Source organism: Stegodyphus dumicola, chromosome 2 (assembly GCF_044657685.1).
Source record: "Stegodyphus dumicola isolate Sdum_Otavi_A_Nest chromosome 2, ASM4465768v1".
Classification (NCBI taxonomy): Eukaryota; Metazoa; Arthropoda; class Arachnida; order Araneae; family Eresidae; genus Stegodyphus; species Stegodyphus dumicola.
Genome location: NC_140769.1, coordinates 253,706,216 through 253,727,436, shown reverse-complemented (window position 1 = coordinate 253,727,436; position 21,221 = coordinate 253,706,216). Strand labels below are relative to the sequence as shown.

General features: G+C 34.3%; 1 protein-coding gene across 1 annotated transcript in view; it reads left to right on the top strand.

Annotated features, from left to right (window-relative positions):
- The first annotated feature begins 16,091 nt into the window (after positions 1-16,091).
- Hip1 (Huntingtin interacting protein 1) overlaps positions 16,092-21,221 on the top strand; it is a 100,899-nt gene continuing 95,769 nt past the window's right edge. The window contains exons 1-2 of the mRNA XM_085812047.1: positions 16,092-16,461; positions 16,963-17,026. Of these exons, the coding sequence (XP_085668173.1) occupies positions 16,375-16,461; positions 16,963-17,026 (151 nt within the window). The 5' untranslated portion in view covers positions 16,092-16,374. The remainder of the gene's footprint in view (positions 16,462-16,962; positions 17,027-21,221) is intronic.

Sequence of the window (21,221 nt, the reverse complement as noted above, 5' to 3'; positions counted from 1 at the left end):
GTTTTGTTTATTTAATTTGTAAAAAAAAACATTGTGAATTGCCATTAATACCATTTATGGATGAAAATGTTTCTTCATAAAGATTTTAAATAAAGGTATTTTGCAAATTATAACAGTGGTTCAATTCTTCTGCTGCTGAGAGTAAATATTTAAAATTATAAAATAACAAAAATTGTTCTTAACAGAAAAATTTTTGGAACATTATTTCTTTTTGATTATAGTTTAAAAAATTAAAATACTTTTCCCCTTAATATTTAATACATGACTTTGTGATTAACAGCAACAAATACATTGTTGCTCTATTTGGTACTCTTTTGAATTTTAACATTTTGACATTCTTTTAGGCATTCATTAACAGAGTTTGTACATAACTAAGTTCCGAAACATGGATTTTTAATCAAAACTGTGAGATAATTGCAAAATCTCAATTTTGAATATTTATAAATACAGTGACGAAAAAAATTCCAACACCAAGAAAAAAATTATTGTAGAGTAATGAAATTTTGGCAATACATTTATCGAGGTAATCTATTTAATTGATTAAATTTTCAAGATCACAGGTCAATGCAAGCACAAGAAAAGCCATTTCAAATGTGAATTGCTGGTATATTAATAACTGGTGTTACCACCAGGATTTTGAATGCAAACATGAATGCATTGTGTCATTCATGTGCCAGATGTCAATTTGTGGGATAGAGTTCCATGCGTGTTACACTGTTTGGTCATTATAGGCATTGTTAATGCTGATTGTGAATGCTGCTGGAGTTTTCTCCCGGTGATGTCCCATACGTACTCGATTTTAGAAAGATCTGGTGATCTAGCAGGGCAAGGCAACATGTCGATATTCTGTGAAGGATTTTGTTATAACAGTGATATAAAGCCAATCGTTACCCTGTTGGAAAACACCTCCTTGAATGCTGTTCATGAACGGCAGTAGAACAGGATGAATCACCATGTTCCTTTGACCATGACTCCAGGTATAAATCCAGTGTGTCTGGGCTGCAGATGCTCACCTGGTCTCCTTCTGACCAACACTGGCACCAAGGCAGAACCAGCTTTCATCAGAAAACAACAGATTTCGACTCCATCCTCCAGTGAGCTAGTTCTACCTTGACACCACTGACGTCGCAAACAGCAGTGGTTTGGAGTCAGTGGGATGCATGCTACAGGGCATCTGGCTCAGAGCTATCATTTTGTAACAGTTTGTTGTGTCACTGTGATGCCAAATGCAGCTTGAATTTCTGCTGCAGACTCAGTATGATGTGCCACAGCCATACTCCGAACAGGGCGGTCTTCCCTCTCAGTAGTGCTACATGGTTATTGGAACCTGGTCTTCTTAACCCAGTACTTACCCTTGACCAACTGCTGTCGGTAATCATGCACAGTGGCTGCATTCCTGCCAAGTCTTTCTGTAGTATAACATAAAGTAAATTTTTAACTTAACCCTATCACACAACCTTGTTTAAACTCAATGAGCTGTTGACAATTGCTTTTTCATTTCCTTAAAAGCATTCGACTAACATCAACTCACTATGTCAAATCTCAGTAATAAATAATGCTTACAAACTTTACAGTGTGTATTTAAAGCAAGCCTGGTTTGCAATCTTCATAGTGGCACTACTCGTGCCACACTTATGTGCCTAGCTTTAAATATGAATAGACATAACCTTTCATATGTATAAACATGACTATCAAATTTTATTTATCTAGCACAACTCATCCTTGGTGTTGAGATTTTTTTCTTCAGTGTAATTGACAGGTGTATTGATCACAAATAGTTTTTGGTAGCTAAATAGGAAAGAGGTATTTTTTTGTCACTTTATGAATCATCAGACTACTTTCAAACTGAACAAAACATAAGTACTCAAAAATTGTATTTAAGAAAAAAGCTTTTGCAGAATTATTCCCTTTTTTTTTTTTTCCTGTAGATTATGGTTTCAAAAAATTATGAACAGCCTCTTTGTTTAATATTTAATCACAGTAGGTAATGTTAGCAAATAATGAATTGTTTTAATTTTTGTAACTTGTGTAATTCAGAATTTTACCTTCTTTGACATTGATTTAAGCATTTCCAGTTTGTCATTGAAAAGAGTAAACAGCTAAATAAATTCCAAAGAGTTAGTTATAAAACCTCCGAGTTAATTAGTTAATTTAGTCTTTTAGGTAGTGCGATAAGGAAAGAGGCATTTTATTGTCTCTTTATGGGTCATCAGTACACTTTTAAACTATAAACTGCTAAACTAAGCTGTTGGTCATATCTATTGCCGTATGGCGACTTATTTATTTTTATTGAAAAGATATTCATTAAATATAAAATTGAAATAATTAAAAAAGGAAAAATTGTTTTTGCTAAATTCAGCAAATTAAGGAGAAATTGAAATAGTTTTCTTTAAAGTGGCTAAATTTCATTAGATGTTTTATTGAAGCTTTTAAATCTCATCTGATAATTAATTTTTCATGAAGAATTATGAAGTTAGGAATTTGCAGAAATGTTTTGAATGCATATTTAGTTAATCTGTGTCGAATGTTTGTCCAATTCAGAACTTCAAACCTGATAATAATACTTATAACCTATAAGACTAAATAAATATTTTTTGAACTAAAAGCAAAGCTGTGGTAAGAAAATATAAGGGTGGATAAAATGAAAATGGAATAGCCACAAAATGAAAAGATATTATTTGTTTTCAAATGTTATCACAAAATAATTTTGGCGAGTCAAGCACTTGTCCCACTGTTGCACCAAGCCGTGAATTCTCGTTTATAGAAAGAGTTTGTCTGAGAGTTTGTCTTTATAGAAAGAGTCAGTTTTGAACTGTGTCCATGACATTGCAAGGGTGGATCAAACGAAAATGGAACAGTGGACGTAATTTGATATTTTTGTGTGACTGTCCGGAAAACTGTGTTTAAAAGAAGTGAAGAAACACAACCTTTATTGAGAATGGTTTTGCCCTAGGTAATCATGCAGAATCACATGATATGCATTGGTTATAGTGTCATCTGGCAGGTAACTATTTGTCATTTCATTCACATCTGCATAATGTTTGTGACCAAAAAAGAACAGTGTGGTGTTATTCATTTTTTAGTGGCAGGAGGTGCTGGAGTTCGTGTAGTGCATCTGTAAATGAAACAGTGTAGGAAAAACAATTCACTGTCACTGACTCATGTGCAGGACTGGCACAAGCCTTTGTGCGAGGGACCAAAATCTTTGAAAGATAATTCGTGACCTGGTAAAAGTCACCTCATCTTCACTGATGCTTTAGTGAATGAAGATGACCAGATCATCCATGCAAGCAGACGACGCACAATAAAGGACCATCAACGATGAGGTAGGTGTGAGTTTTGGTTCTGTTTGTGCCATCATTATGGAGAAACTGCATTAGAGGAAAGAGTGCACAGTGGGTGCCACAGAATCTTGCAGCATATTCTTCTATATTGTGCTAAGGACAATTTCTCAAATGGAGTGTGTTGGAATACTTATCATGCAGCCTGATCTTTCATGTGACTTTCATGTCTTTGGTCCACTAAAAAAGGCACTTGAGATTGATGTTTTCACCGAGGCAGTGAAGTTATGGGCACAGTTCAAAAATGGTTTCAATCTCGGCCAACTCTTGCTACAAATGAGGTATTCACCACTTAGTGCTATAGTGAGACAAGTGCTTGTGTAATTATGGTGATTACATTTGAAAATAAATAATGCCTTTTAATTTGACTACTGTTCCATTTTCATTTATTCACTCATATGTACTTCTGAAAGTTAATGCATAAAGGGAATGTGAGATTGAGTCTGAAAAGAATGTTTCTTAAAATTTGTTATTAAACAACAACAAAAGGAGTTTTTATAAAAAAAATAAGCTTTTATTTAAAATTAATTAATTAAATAAAAGGTGGATGTAATTAGCAATTATCTTTTACCTGTCTCACCCTTGGTACAGGTCTGTTCGAATCACTCTGGTTGTTGCGCCAGCAATCGACAGCTTGTGGACATTTGTCCTTTATTTAACACTTAATATAAAATACATAAACACGATACAATATTTACAAGGGCTAGCATGCCCGACATGATCAAGATGGTCTATTTTATAGGCGTATTGGTCCCCATATTGGATGCTTCGGATTAAAATCTCCCGATATTATGATGGGGGATATCTTGGTGTAGTTTTAACATGTCTTCTATTTGGACTAGGGTGGTGGTTATATCCTGCGAAGGTGGGCAGTAGACCGATGCTATGATGAAGGGATTGGGACCCCCAATCTTTATCGCTGTTATGTCCTCGTCACTTTTTATTGCTAAACCCGGGATGGCTCTATCTGTTAGGATTATTGCCATTTTGGCATTTTGTTTACTACAGTTCTATGAACTGTAGGAAAACCATACAATTTCCCGTTTTTGAAATATGGCTCCTGAATACTTGCTATTTTTATAGTGTTATCTTGTTCTATTTTGTCTCTTAGATTCATCGTAGCACTCCTGGAGTGCTGTAAATTTATTTGAATTGCGATCTGATTGTCCATAATTTATTCTTCTTTTTAGTTTTTATAATTCTCTTACATAGCAAGCACAGTTCTTATCTCTGGTGTCGTGATTGGTATCTAAACCTGTGTGAAATTTTTCATTTACTTTTTGGCAATTTAAACATTTTGTCCGGTTTTCTTTGCAGTTAACCTTTTTATGCTCCTCCGAGCCGCATCCTGTGCATTTTTGATTCTCTTTACAATTTTTAGCTGAGGGATTAAACCCTGGACATTTGTGGCATTGGGTTATTGATAGGAATTCACATATATTGTTCCTCGTCTATTTTTAGTTTTCTTTTCTTTAATATTGCTTTGAATGTGTTTGGGATCTGCTGAGATAACCCAGTGTCGAGCGTATTTTGCTTTCATTGGAAAGAGAACTTCTATTTCTGAGTTTTCTATTTCTTGATTTTGCGACTTTATGATATCCTTTAATTCGTCCGGTTCTATGTCCTCATCAACGTTCTGCACTATGATCTTAGGGTTAATTAGTGTTGGTCGCTTCGTTTCTAGGGTTTCTGCGAGTCTTTTATTTTCTCGTATGACCTCCTCTAGGATATCTAATTCTTTCTTTTTGGTAACTTCAATTAGAACTCCACCCTTATTTATTCTTTTTACTGCCTTGATCCCAACTTTAAGTTTCCCTGGGTCTATGTATTTAACTAACTTTTCTCTCACTTTTTCTGACGAGTCCTTTTTGGGATATATGAGGTCACGTGTTCCGGATCTTTGTTACGAGTCTGTGACCTATTCCTTGACTGTTATCTATTTCTGTTTTCCTTTGCTACGTTGGCGTAGTTTGGCTTTTCTTGAATTACCCTTCTGACGTAATCTTCGATCTGTTGGGTATTTTCTAATTGTCCAAGTTTGCTATCTTTAAGTTCCTTTTAATCATTATAGTTAACAGATTAACAAACTCTATTTTAATGCTTTTTGAGATCTTTTTAGGAATATCATTGCTTGACAATATTCCATCTAAATTGATCAAACACTCGTGCATTTTGAATATAACAACTCTCTGCTGTCTCTTCCTTTTCTTGTGCGCTGAGTGTAGTGTCCTCGTCTGTGCATTGAGCTGCCGATGATCTTTGTTCATCGGGACATTGCGGTCTCTTTCGCTCTTTTCTTTTGTCCGAAGCCTCATCTGTGTGTGCAACTGTCGATGAGCTTAGTACATCAGGACCATCCAGTCTTTTGCGCTCCTTCTTTGACAATAAATCCCTATCTGTTTTTGGAGCCAATAATCTCTGTTCATTGGGACCTCCCGGTCTCTCTTGCTCCGTGATCGCGACTTTATACCTGTACTGCGTGCAGAGGTATGAAAGGGTTGTGAGCCTATCACTATCGGGTCCATCGCATGAACCTTTAGGGGCCCAACTTATGCGGTGGCTGCTTTTCGCAAGTCCGGTACCCTGGTGTTTTCACCGGACTTGCTACTTGGCCTGTGGAGTTATGTTAGACCCTCTTTCGAGGGAGCCCCCAGACCACGGCAAGGTCTAACTCCACACAGGAATGCGTATTGCAAATGACCGTCAGTTGACCACGTTTAAACTCAGATGGTACTGGACGGCACCTGACGTTCTTTCTGAGATGGGTCAAACTGACTCGCTTGTTATCGACAGGGCTCTCGCACAAGTTTCAAACAAAGACTACAATAATGATCGCATTCCCGCTGGGGGAAGGGGGAAGTAAATTTATCATATAGTTTAGTATAAACAAGAGATTAAATAATTATCTTTGACAATTCATCTACAATTTTATATCACAAATAATAAAAGCAGGGGATGTTGTTGATAAATTTATACAGACAATAAATTATACTTTTGACAGTGCAATCTGGTATTTAGTTTTATGGTATTTTATTTAGGTGCCCACACTTTTATTATATAACACTGTAGTTCAGAGAATTATTTAATTTCTTGTTCCCTTTAAACTATATGATACTTTTCATATAGTTTAGTATATATGATACTTTTTTAATGGTTTTTGAATTTAATTTTTTTTTAAAATATATATTATTATTTTCATCTATTTAGACTCAATGACACGTTATAAATCAAATAATTCAATTTTGAAATTATTTTTCAACAGTGAACAGAAATAATTTTTTTTCTTCCAATAATTCTGCTATGTCAAATAGTGCAAAAATTCCAGCAATTTTGACAGAAAATCAATTTATTTGAAATTCTCATCTGAACTTCACTTAGAAGAATTTCCTCACTCTATCTGAAGATGAAAGCAGTAAAATTCTAAGAATTTTATTTTGTTCATTAAATAAAGGAATAGTAAAAAATTGTTTCCACGTGAAATTTTAAAAAGTAAATCAGATTTAAATAAAATTAAAGTTTTAAAAAGTAAATCAGAGTAAATGAAATTATAAATGCCTAACAAACTAGCTGATTGAAAACAATAAATGCAGTTTTTAGTAGTTTAAATCTCAATATTATTTGTTTGCTAAGTGATATAATTAAAAATACATTTATGCTGTAATACATCCAACTGATAATTGTGAACATTTATGCATTATTATTTTAATTAATAAAAGATATTTCAAAGTAAGCTTCTTTGAAAAAAAAAAAATAGGGACTATGCCATTCGAGAATCTCAGATCTCATGATGAGAAAGCAAAAGAAAAATGCAACCTCATCCTTAATTTCATTCAGTACTATAATAGGATCATAGCGTCTGGCAAACACTTAATATTAAATAGTTATAAAAGACATATACTATAGAGTATAATAACTCGTTGAATCTATCAAAATGCACTTGCACATAGACGTCAGCGCAGGATCTTGGATTTTTCCGAGATGAGACACAAAACTGCCGCCCTCTCCCATCCTCTGGCAAGTTCGTAATTTTTTTCAAATAAATACAGAAGTATGGTAGGGCTTGAGAAGAAATGTAAAATCCTTTTTATACTAAGAATTCTTAATGTGCCATTTTTTGTCATTAAGGAAAGACACGCACCAGAAGTTACATAATTAAAAACCTTCATGTTTCTTGTTAGGAAAGTCATGTCTCTGGTAGGTTTACCCTCAGATTCAGGCACAAGTACCTCTAACCTTACAGTCCTTGCTATCATTCATTTTTTCACTCTAGGAGGAATCCTCTCCAAGCTTTCCATCAATCTGTATTCGCCCACCAGCGGCCGAGCGGTAAAATCGCTGAACACTGGTAGTTCGGTCGGAGGTTCGAATCCCGCGAACGGGCTGGCTGCATGGGCGTTTTCGTGGTTTTCCCCATGCGTAAACATGTATACGAGCCAGTTTCCCTTAGAAAGTCCTCCACGAAGGCATCCCCCCTTACGCAGATAGCCGTAGTGTGCTTTGCCGTATTTTCAATACACCACCACCACCAATCTGTATTCGTTGCATACAACTTAGGTTATTTGAATATAGCAAACCCGCGAGGGCTAATTGCCTAACAGGAGGGATGCCTTTGTGGAAGACTTTCTAACAGACAGTTTGACTGGGAAGACTTTCTAACAGAAACTGGCTTGTATTCACTTTTCATATGGGGGAAACCAATTATGCAGTCAGCTCGGTAGCCTGGGCTTAAACCCAAGACAGGTCAAACTGAAAGTATTCAGCGATCTTAACCACTGGCCACTGAAATACAAAATACGGGCCGTTGTTCCTTATCTTTTCTCTAACGCCGAGCGGTAAAGTCGCGGAACACTGGTAGTTCGGTCCGAGACTCGAATCCCACGAACGAGCTGGCCGCCTGGGCGTTTTCGTGGTTTTCCCAATGTGTAACTTGTATACGAGCCAGTTTCCTTTAGACCTCCATGGAAGCATCTTTCCTGTTAGGTAGATAGCCCTCGAGGCTTTTCCGTAATCTCATAAAGCCAAACCAAAACTTTCCTCTAACGCTGTTAAAATATAACGGAATTAGTAACGAAAATTAAAATTATACTCTGCGAGCCTTTTGTTCTGCAAATAAATCTGTGGTATCGGCATAATAATCTGATGTGCGGTTTGATTTTTGATTGCAAGAATTGCGAGACTTGATAAACGTTTCAGGCTTTTGGATTGTCGCAGATAGTTTTCAATAAATTTTGATTTGCTAAAACTTTGCTTAAAGCTTGCAGATATGGTTGGAAGTGTAGAATAAATTCGCTGTGCAATACAAATATTGTAAAATGCGTACTGCAAATCGTAAGTAATCTGTTTCGAGAGATAAAGAGTGCTACCTTTTCATGTTGCTAAATGATAGAGAAGCTTGTTCTTTAAAAATTGGGAGTCTCTGGTAGAGCTCTTAGATTTCGCTCATATTTTCGTGCATGATTTGCTCCATTCTTTTGCAGTCCTTCGGTTAACATATTCAATATTTCATGACCATTGAGAAATGCAAAATTTGAATTTAGTGTAGTAGCGCTGTTAAGCCTCATTTTAATTTCTGATAAGATCCGATGAAATGCTATCTTTATTACCTTGGAAAATTGCTAAAGTATTCGTGATACGTCCTCACACAATTCATCATATTCCCCCCCCCCCTCTTTAGAATTTGTTTATTTGTCAGACTCAACTTCGATTCTTTCGGCTACTGTATTAGCTTCTTTCTAATGCTCCATAGGATATTTTCTCATTTTTGCACAATTTTGGTTAGACCTTCCATTAATGCGACGAAACGACCGAGAATAATATCTTCCTTTTGAATTTCAATATTGACTTGATTGATATCTCGAAAAATATTAGCCCAAATTGTCAGGTTGATAATGAGTTCAAAATTTTTCATAGCTAGTAGCAGATTGGGGGCCAAAGAAATCGGGCCTGGCAGGAAAAAATATGCCAGCTCTAAGGCCCCGCACGAAATGTCATTATACGTATAAGTTATCATTGTCATCATCATCATAAAAAATTATTTTATAAAATAAAAGTATACTTTTGCAGAAAAGTAACATTTTATTCGTATGTATATATATATTATATATATATATTCAAATAAACTACAAATAATAAGTAACAGAGACTAAATAATTATTTCAATAAAACAGTGGTTGATTCATAATTGACCATTTAAGTATTTTTAAATTCCAGGCGCTATTTTTTTCATTATATCTTCAATTTTTGCTTTAGCAAAAATATCGTTCTTTGTGTTCATCAAAAGCAATGACTCCAAATTACGAGGCGTATTCGGAAACTAAGTACCGCTTTGAAAAAAAAAATAGTAAAACAATTTTTTCGAATCCAATTTTATTTTTACATGAAAATACATGTCTTAAACTATTTTTCAACATAGTTTCCGCCAATGATCAAACACTTGTCATAGCGGGTGACCAGGTTTTGCATACCATCGTCAAAGAAACTTCCCGCCAGTTTCGATAACCACGACTCCACAGCATTTTTCGTGTCATCGTCAGATCCAAAGCGCTTGCCACCAAGCTCGCGCTTCATGTGCAGGAACAAGTGATAGTCGGACGGCGCCAAGTCCGGGCTGTACGGCGGGTGATCGAACTGCTCCCAATGAAACTGTCGAATTATCGATTGAGTGACACCAGCAGTATGGGGCCGAGCATTGTCATGGAGCAACACAATTCCTTTACTGAGCATTCCTCTTCGTTTGTTTTGAATGGCACGCCTTAGTTTTGTTAAAGTCTCACAATATCGTGCCGCATTAATGGTTTCACCTCTGGGAAGAAATTCAGTAAGCAAAACGCCTTTCCCATCCCAGAAGACAGTGCACATGATTTTTTGTGATGACATTGTCACTTTGAACTTTTGTTTTTTCGGAGAATGAGTGTGTCTCCACTCCATCGATTGTTGTTTCGATTCTGGTGTGTAATGACACACCCAAGTTTTATCACCTGTCACAATTTGGTTTAAAAAGTTTTCTCCCTCATCACTGTACCGCGTGAGAAATGTCAGGGCACTACCAAGTCGCTTTGTTTTGTGAACATCAGTGAGCATTTTTGGAACCCATCGGGAACACAGTTTGCGATAATTCAAGCGGTCAGACACAATTTCGAACAAAACAGTACGTGAAATTTGTGGAAATGCCTCTGAAAGAGTTGTCATTGTGAAGCGTCTGTTCTCATGAATTGCTTCATCAATTTTCCTTACCAAATCATCGGTGACAACAGAACATTCGGCCGGTTTAACATTCCTCGCGTTCAAAAATTTAATCACGGCACGAATCTCACAGTCAGCGGGAGAACTAATTGTCTTAAACATTTTGAATGTGCACAGCAAACTAAAAACACAACATAGAGCAACCAAAATGGCGACAATTGAAAGTCAGTGAACAAGAAAGACTAGTGCGCATGCGCGGGACGCCTACCACAGCGCTGCGACGGCGCTAGAATGAAGCGGTACTTAGTTTCCGAATACGCTACATAGTTTGCTTTTTAGATCTCCTTAGAATCTCCTTTTTAGAATTTTGAATTTTTAAAAAGCTCTTTCGCATTCAACTGGTGTTATAGATGGAGTGAGCACAAACTTATGAGCAAAAAGGACATTGGCGTCCGTGTAACTGTACAAATTATATTTCAAGTGTAATTTATATACACACGAGACGCAATTTATGAAAAAATTGCATTTAGCCCTCCATGAATTGAATACTCATTAATAAATAAAGCACTCACTCCTTCTGACACGTATTAGATTCAAAATAATGGTTTTCAGTTTGAATTTTTAAGTGTTTCTCATTTGGTTACTAGTTCCTAATATTCGTCCTTAAAATGATCAATTGTTACACCTGCATAGTGTCCTAGTAATATAGATAAATAGTCGAAAGAGTTCGACGACATTGGCTTCGAAAGGTTTTTTGGGATCGAGAAGAGATACGTCTTCATACAACTTCCTATGCCCTTTAAACCTACTTTCCATCAATTAAATGGTGTTATCCATTATAAAATTAAAGACATTTTAATTAGACAATGATTTTTAACCAGGAAAAAATAGTGAATAATTTGACCAGCTAGCTAAATCCGGTTTTATCTCTAGACAGTTTACCAAACTTCCTTGGAAGAGCTGTTGCATGGTAAAATTGTCCTTCTAAAGCTGTAATGCTTTGATGAAGAGTTAAAAGATAATGAAGAAGGAATGCAAATTATCCCCCCTAACATAATTAATCATAACGGTGCGATTAGCCAAGAAGCTATTCACACCACCTACGTGCGCGCATGCGCACAATCAGTCCAGGTACCAGCATTTTACGCCGATTTCCGTAAAAAGGTAGGCGGTAGCGAGAGCAAAGATTGTTAACCCAGCAATAGAAAGGGTTGTTAATTGTTCACCAGCAAGAGAATAATTTCCAAGTAATAATTATCGGTTACAAAGACGAAGTCAATCTATATACATGATAATATTCAGGAAATGATTAGAAAAAATAGGGATTTAATGATGGTTCTATTTGCAAGAGAGGATGTGTAATTAGTTAAAAAATCTTTAATGTATTGACAAAAAGGCTGCAGAAATTACTTAAATTCTTTTATTTAACAGACAAAATTTATGCAAACTTAGACCCTAGTCTTATAGCATTGGACTGTCAGAATTATTATTCAATAAGAAAACAAGTGAAAATTACAATATTCTTATATATTCATCAATTTTTCAGTATCCACTCATGTTTATAGGTTAAAATGCCATATTCAAAATCAAAGTTATTTATGAAATAAAACCTTATAAAATCTGATAAATCATTTGTGTGTGCAAATTTTTAAATCTAAAACTCCGACATTAAATTATTTCTGTCTTTTAAATTGCATATTATTATTTATTTCAATTTAATTTATTAATGTCTTTGTATTAATATTTCAAAGTTCTTTGAAGTACCTTTTCGTGTCCTGAAAATGCCAAGTACTTCTATAAAAAATAAGCAGGTATACAGAATTGTCAATAACCAGTATTATATGATTCATTTATTAGTTGATTTAATCGCTTTTAAGTCATTTCATGTATAAATTTTCTGCACAGAAATCCTCTGTCTAATTTTTATTATCTTTTCTCTGACGAAAATTTTCAAAGGAGAATGAATTAAAGTCTTGAATTCGCAAAACACATCTTTGAAGCTAAATGTATTCTAAGAAGTACAAAAAATGTAAGCAAGATCCCCCCTCCCACTAATCAGTCATTTAAACTATTCGAACCGTTCAGGAAAACGATAAACATTGCGAACATAAAAATCTACTCTTTTTTATATATACTTTAATAAAAAGAAATGTTTCTTCTTTTTATAAGAAAAGGAACCCATTTTTCTTTCTAAACATTTGAAAGTCGCCAACGCTTAAAAAATGATAAACTACGCCATGGTAGTAACCCCCTTTAAAAAAAAAAGATTCGGGCAGTTCGCGTACCTGGAATCCGTTACCTGATCTGACAATTCAATGTGCATGCGTGATTAATGGTGGTGCGAATCAAGGAGGTTAAAATAGCCTCCTTGATTCGCACCACCTATTCTAACCTCCTTGGTGCGAATAGCTTAAGCGACTAATGGCACCACTGGTGCGAATAGCATCGGCCTTTTGCTGCTGGGGGTGGTTCTTGAGTTTGCCGCCTAGGACGAACCCTGAAATTTTCGCTGCTCTGATATACAAACAAGTAACTACATAAAATGTCGAAACTACATGCATGGAAATATATTAAAATCCTTTGTTTATTTTTGAAGAAAAACTTTAATTCCAGCCTTTTAAAATCCCCCCCCCTCTTTTTTTTTTTTTTTTTCCTTGCTAAACCATTTATGACATTGTAAAGATCTATTTGATTGTTTTTGCTGTTATGTAGACAATAAAAAAGGTTTCTTAAATGCAAAATATATACTTGTAATTCCTAAATTCTGTTAACTTAGAACAAGCTTCTAGCTACATGTAGAGCAGTTGAGAAAGAAATTTGCACTAGTAAACACAGTATTTGGAACTTTGTTTTGGAGATCGTATTTTAGAATGGAAATAAAATAAATAATAATATAAATCAAAATAAAATTCTGAAATGCTTCTTTCTTAACGAAGAATTCTTCCTTATTAATGGCACCGTGCTCATAATTTAGTTGACGTTTCTAATTTGCATTACCAAACTATATATAACAGATATAACAAATGTATGTAGCTATTAAAAAATCACGACACGATTTCTTTGAACACTTTATCTGGACTAAAAACACATTTCTTTTAAATTTAATTCCGTATGACAATTTAGAGTCTGATTGTTCTTCATTTGTCTCGATGATTCACCTGATTAACCTATAGCCTTATAGCAAATAAACTCTATAGCCACATAGCAAATGATTTACTCAGAAAATTAGGGAAATTTACGCAAAAAATTACATACAAATTATAAAATAATTTTAAAAAAATCATGCAAATAAAAATTCACCCCAAAAATTAAAATTTTTAGGCTCGGGCAGAGCCTAAACTTGCGCGACCCAAGGTAAACCTCCCTCTCAGCCAACTTCTAGCTATGCCACTAGATATGCGTGATAAAAGTTAGACGAGATAACATTTTGTCTTCATGTCAGAAGTGCGTATTTGTTTCTGAAAATCTTCCCGAATCCTCTTTAAATTAATATATTATTTTAATGTTATTTATTTCATGATGTACTGTCGCGTCTTATGTATACCTGCTCAATTTTTGAGTTTCTGTTAGTATGCTATGGTTCAGCTTCCTTAATGTTTTGAATTGTCTGGTAAATTAAATTTTCATGTGCTTTTAATAAAAATTGTAAATATGCAAGTTTTGTTTTGTTTGTTTTTCTCACTGTAACGTCTTAAGCTATATTATCGACCACGACGAAGTTCTGAGAAAAAGAATGGCCACCTCGAAATTCCCCACGGACTGAGTATTTCTTAACAAAATCTCGGAAAGGTGAAGTGACCAGCAGTCACAAAACAATCTCAGGTTTTTGTTTCTCTTATAGTTGTTCGAAGGGAGACATTGTTCCGTTCCCTTTCATCAGTTTATAGGTGCAGTGTCTCAGATCACCCGGTTTGATTCCTCAGTTGGAACTGGAAAGTTCTCACGGACGTTTTTCCCAGGCTGTCTTCATCATATCCAGTTTTTAATCAAAGTGCTCTTGCCAATCAAAAGGCACTTCTAAAAATTACGGACTAATGAGGATCCTGAAATTTTTTTCGACACGCCCAGGACAGCTGGAACAAAATCACGGAACACAGTTCCAGGAAGGAGAGCGAGTGAGAGTGAGTTACGGTAAGTAGAGAGAGAAACCTTCTTTCGGTTTCTCAACTCGGCCACGAGCAAATTCTATTTCGCTCTGCGTAGAGTGGTATTAGTATCTCTGCCAAGAGATTACAGCGAGGTAGCCAGGTTCGCCGCTACTTTACTGGAGAGCATCCAGCTCAGTCCGACAACCACCGACTTAAGAGAGTCGATTAATTCTAAACAGAAACTTTATTCACAATGTCTGATTGTTATAGTTCCCCTCCGTACCCTACTGTAAGAACTGATAATATTCCTGATTGAGGTCTGGGCTAATTAATGCTGTTTTGGTAATTACCTTTCCACAATTCTCTCCTTCGAGTTCTACTTGTGCAAGAGACAAACATACTGGTTGCGGGTCCAAAGGTTGCTTAATCAAGACAGTTTCTTTTAACAACATTTCCGATGTTACATGATCCCTTCTTATTAAGTCGATAGTGGATGCAGTATCTCTAAAGTTTTTACACATAGCCTCTATAGCTATGACGAATTCAAAAGGAAAGAGGTGCGCAAATAAATTTATTTGGGTTCTTCCTAGACTATATGCAAAAAATAAAAATAAATAAACTTATAACATTTGCTCGTGGAAGGGAGAGAAACGAACGAAACGTTCTTTGCTGGGACTGAGTTCCATGATTTTGTTCAAGGTGTTCTGGGCGTGTCAAGAAAAATTTCAGGGTCTTCATTTGTCCGTAATTTTTAGAAGTGCCTATTGATTGACAAGAGCACTTTGATTAAAAAGTGGATATGGTGAAGACAGCCTGGGAAAAACGTCCGTGAGAACTTTCCGGTTCCAACTGGGGACTCAAACCGGGTTGTCTGAGACATTGCACCTATAAATTGATGAAAGGGAACGAAACAATGTTTGTCTTCGAACAACTCTAAGAGAAACAAAATCTTGAGATTCTTTTGTGACTGCTGGTAACTTCATCTTTCCGAGAATTTGTTAAGAAATACTCTGTCCGTGGGAACTTTCGAGGTGGCCATTCTTTTTCTCAGAACTTCGTCGTGGTCGATAAAATAGCTTAAGACGTTACATATTCCTAGCAAAACGGAGTGCTTGATGTAGATGTGCATGGTCATATTAAGTTTTTTTAACATTCAGATCCTTTCTTAAGAAACTATCGACAATAAAAGCTCATGAATATAAATAATTTATGAAATCTTTAATCAGAATACATTACTGTAATGGGGAATAGTTGCTCTTCATTTCTTTAGGGCATTGGGAGAAATAAATATCGGCTTCTATGTAGGAAAAACTTAAAATAATTTCAAAGAATTTAAAACAATGGTCAATTATTGAGTTACAAATTTCAAATTCCTTTTGAACGCGGGTTTTATGTGCGTCTTTTCTTAAAATTATTAATTCATGCCACAACAGGATGTTTAAGTTTACATTACATAGTTATTTTTTCTAAAATGGCAGCATTTATGTAAACGGTGTAATACATCTGTAAGACTTTCTGGAGCGTAAATTGTTTATAATATGTTTGACGTTTATTTGATTGCTTGTAACCGGTTTCCAGTGTTAAAATTTAAAAATGGTTTATAAAGCAGACCTTATATACATCTGCATGAGACCCTTTCAGATTAGAATTTCCTTGTGTCAATTAGACCAAGGCGGAAATTGTTGAATTCCTTTCTTTCACATTTTTTTTTTTAAATTCTTGAGAGTGTTTGTTTTTGTAAAGAAATTGGTGATTGAGAGAGCATGTGCGCTTTACCACTCTCTAAAGTTCTTCCACAAAGGAAAACCAACAGTTTGGATGCAGAAAGAGAGAATTTTGAAAGATCTCAGGTAAGTGACAGTTCAAACAATTGACAGATGTTAACGCCTTACGCCTCCCGTTCAGGTATGTGTCTTTCATGCAGAACTGATTATTTGAAGTCAAAACACTTGAGTTCACTCTTCACGCTCTTTAATCATAGTTTTACTGGAACGTGAACGAATTTTTTCAACCCTCTTTAAACGGATTTAACATATTTGTGGTCAAAGCTACATCAGGAAGTTCTAGCTTGTATTATGCGGCAATGGTTCTGAGCACTTTTTTTATGATAATTTTTATCAATTATAGTTTTATTATGTTTAATTTTTCGTTAATGACAACTAATTTTTTTTAAAAAATTGTAATTTAGTTTAATTATCATGTTTAAATAATCGAATAGAAAATGAAGTATTTGATTAAATTATTAATTCTACCTAATAAGATAATTTTTTAATATTTGTAAATGCATTTGTTTATAGATTCTTTACTCTTTTCAGAGTGTGATTATATCTAAAGCTTTACTCTCTTTTCAGAGTGTGAGTATATCTAAAGCTATTAATTGTCAGGAATCACCTGTGAAGGAGAAACATGTTCGATGTATCCTTTAAATTGTGTCTAAATTGGATTTATGTTAATGATGATTTTAAATTTAACTTTTTGTTTCTGTATGCCTTAGCTTTCATCTACAGATTTTTCTGTTCTTGAATGTTTTGGTAATGGTATAAAGTTCTTAAAAAAGAATACTTCTTTTTCACTTTTGTATATGTACAGTAGTATATTGATGTTTCATTAATTTAAACAAAATCCATTTTTTTTTTTTTTTTTTCTGTTGCTTAGCTAATACGTATTTGTAGTCAAATGTTAACTGAAATTTAAGACAGAAAATTTTTTATACTGTAATTTAGGGCCTTTTTTGGTAGGAAAATATTTCAGAAGTAATGTTAATAGTCAAAGTCTTTAAAAAAAAATCTTCAAACTGGAAGCACTGAAGAAAAATGTTTTAAAGAGCTTTGCGGTTTAATCCTAGTATATGGTACACATGGGATTTACAGACATTATGATGATCAGTAAAGGTGGTGTTTATGATGGAGATAGTTTAAGTTGTTTTAAAAATAAGTTGAGGTTAAGAAACAAATTTATAACAATATTAAGAACTTCTGTTCAGAATGAAATTCATACAGAGAACAGATTTGGAATAAAATATGGTATCTGCTCATATATATTTGCTTGTATTACTGTACAGTAAATCTTGAAAGACAAGGTTCTTGATATCAGATTCAGGTTGATCTTTACATTATGGTAACTTGGCGATTTTTTGGCGAAAATTTCGCGACCAACTCTCCTACAGCAACCCTCTATTTTTTTTCCCCGCCGCCATTTTGTCTTCACGAAGTAAAGACATGTTTCTTTTCTTTTTATCTCCTGAACACTTCTTCCAACAATCTACTAGCCGAATTACACTTATGCTAGAAATTTTATCAAACAAAACTGCTTAATCATGACAAATATTCACTGCAAAATTAGGAAAAACTGCACAATACCATCCTCCTTACGCATTTTTCAAAATAACACATACACATAAACCATGTACACGCCGACTTATTTTTACTTAAAAAAACATCCCAGAATTGCACAAAAATGGCATTGCGCACACTCTGCACTATATCCATGTACACTGCTTTTTTCTCATAAATTAAAAAAATTTCACGAAAATACATGACAATTTTCTCAATCTTTAAACCCGGTAAAAAGAACATATATGAAATTACATGATCGCGAAAAAGTATTTACCCTTTACAAATATCAACATTTCCACATATAAAATAAATAGAATATCCAAAAACTTTTACCTCTAAATCATCTATTACATTATACACGTTACCAACGAATTCATACCTCAAGCATTACAAATACTTAATATCAAATATTTAAATTATTTCCATGCACGTTTATTTCAACTTAAACGTATACCAAATTCCTACAAGCATAAAATTCACAAAATAACTATCATTTCATTACAATATCACTAAACCATGTACACGTTGACTTATTTTTACTTAAAAAAACATCCCAGAATTGCACAAAAATGGCATTGCGCACACTCTTCACTATATCCATGTACACTGCTTTTTTCTCATAAATTAAAAAAAATTTCACGAAAATACATGACAATTTTCTCAATCTTTAAACCCGGTAAAAAGAACATATATGAAATTACATGATCGCGAAAAAGTATTTACCCTTTACAAATATCAACATTTCCACATATAAAATAAATAGAATATCCAAAAACTTTTACCTCTAAATCATCTATTACATTATACACGTCACCAACGAATTCATACCGCAAGCATTACAAATACTTAATATCAAATATTTAAATTATTTCCATGCACGTTTATTTCAACTTAAACGTATACAAAATTCCTACAAACATAAAATTCACAAAATAACTATCATTTCATTAAAATATAATTAAATTCAAAAACACTGCTTAAAATATAAATGAGCACATACATTAAATTAATAAAAATTACCTTACAATCCTAATTACTTTAAACTAAATCATTGTTAATAACAATTTTCCCAATAATACCAAATTCCTTTCCACCTTACATTTACAACAATGCATAAAAATAATATCCTCGAATAATTAAAAATACTAACTTACCTAATCTTCTTCAGAATCTTGATTACGTGGCGGATACACTTTTCTTCCTTCTGTTTCAGAATCTTTAAAATCATACTTATCTTTCAAAGCAAGATACCAGGTAAAATAAATAACATAATAAAACATCTTTATTTCTCTCTCGCACAACCTTAAAAAACATTTATTACTATCCTTTTCAATACCACTAAATACCCATTTCGAATTCACTTTAGTTATGGCCATGGGATCCAAAAATTCACAAACACTATTTCACACAACACAGAATAAAGCCAAATACAAAATTGCCAGATTTTTTCCCGATTAAAGAACAGTAATTCGTCCATTAATATCACATGACATATCCCATGATCTCTCATTTCCCCCACACAAAATAATGCGTAATCGGAACTGAGTACTGCTCACATTATTACCAAAGTCCCAGGTAGTAACCTTTATCGCCTCCAAAATGTCGCCAAACTATCAGTTACCATATTGTAAAGATCAACCCAAATTCATTTCAGAATTACGTTTAAAAAAATTAAATGCAAGGAATGGAGAACATGAAAAATGTCTTGCAAGCAAATATAATCATCTGGGCTAATTTATAGTCTGTCAGTTCTCTGAAGAGTAGAACATTAGAGTACCTTGCTGTGAAATGGATTCAAAATTCCGGTAAAGTGCAGAATTGTCCACTTATATGGCGCATATCGATGTGTACATGCAGAAAGTCAAGTTTGTGTAATTCTGTGATTTTTTTAAAGTGAAAATAGGTTGATGTGTACATGGATACCAAATTTGTGCAAATCTTTGACTTGTTATTTTTAAGTTGATGCAGAATCGCCCACTTATATGGTGCGTATCAATGTGTACATAGACAAAGTCAAGAGAGTGTGCAGTGCAATTCTCTGATGTTTTTTAAAGTGAAAATAGGTCAATGTGTACATGGATACCGAGTTTGTGAAATTCTTTGACCTTTTTATTTTCAAGTTGACAATTTTGCAAAATGTCCGAAGCAGTGGATGATTCTGCACTTTTCCCCAAAATTCTTGTAGTGGTTTGAGATCAGTCTGCATTGTAGTGCTTAGCTACAATTATTACAGAAAGTTAGCACTTCATAGAAACTGGGTATTTCAGGTAATTTTTAAGACCTTGCAAGATCTTGGAATTGACATTCATTTTGCTTACATTTGATGTGTAGCAGTGCTAGCCATGAAATTTCAAATTGATTTAAATCTCTGTGTTCTTATTTCTCACTGGAAGCGCTTTTATAGAAATGATGCTATCTGTATTTGGAATTGAGAATATCTGCTCTTGCCAAAAGCACAATGTACAAAAAGTTTTTTTTCCATAGTATTTTCAGCAGATTTTAAAATAACTAAATTTTTGACTGTACATGTAAATTTAAAAGATATTTAAAATGATTTGGACTTGCTTCAAATGCTTTATGCAGCTGCAGTAGCAGGGATGAAGATGTGAAGTATGCTTGGTACTTTTCTGTTTTTGCGAACAAATTCTGAAGTGCCTGAATATATGTATGTTCATATATGCATGCATATATGTACAGTCAAAAGTTGTTAATTCGGACACCCATAATCCGGACCTCAAAGCTACAAACTTTGGTACTTTTCCCTTTTGCCGGCGTAAGCGATAAAGTCGCCAATAATGGTACAACCGATGCCAAGCGGAATATTCTCGCTGGTAACCTTTTACGCTTCATTTTCAAAACAAGTCGCAGCTTTTTCTTATCAGATTGATTGTTTCTTTCAATAGTGGCATATAATTACATAGAATTTTTATCAGATAGTTCAGTTTTATGTCTAAGGCCATTTTCAGTAATTAAGTCAATCAGGATGCAATCACAGCGCTTACCTGAAGCCGAAAATATAGAAAATGTAAGTCAAGGGTTAAATTCATCAATTCTAATGAGAATGCATTAGCGAAGTAAAGCACTGCAGCTTTACATAATTTCTGAGTAAGTTATTCGTACGAATTGAAATATTTCTTGCATTTAAACTTGTGTTCCAAATTAAGATTTAACTTGAAATTAATGTAGATAATTACTGCGAGCATTAGATTTTTGTAGAGTAGTTTATGTGAGATGAGATCGCTTGGGGTCACGTGATATGAACCAGCGAATCAAGA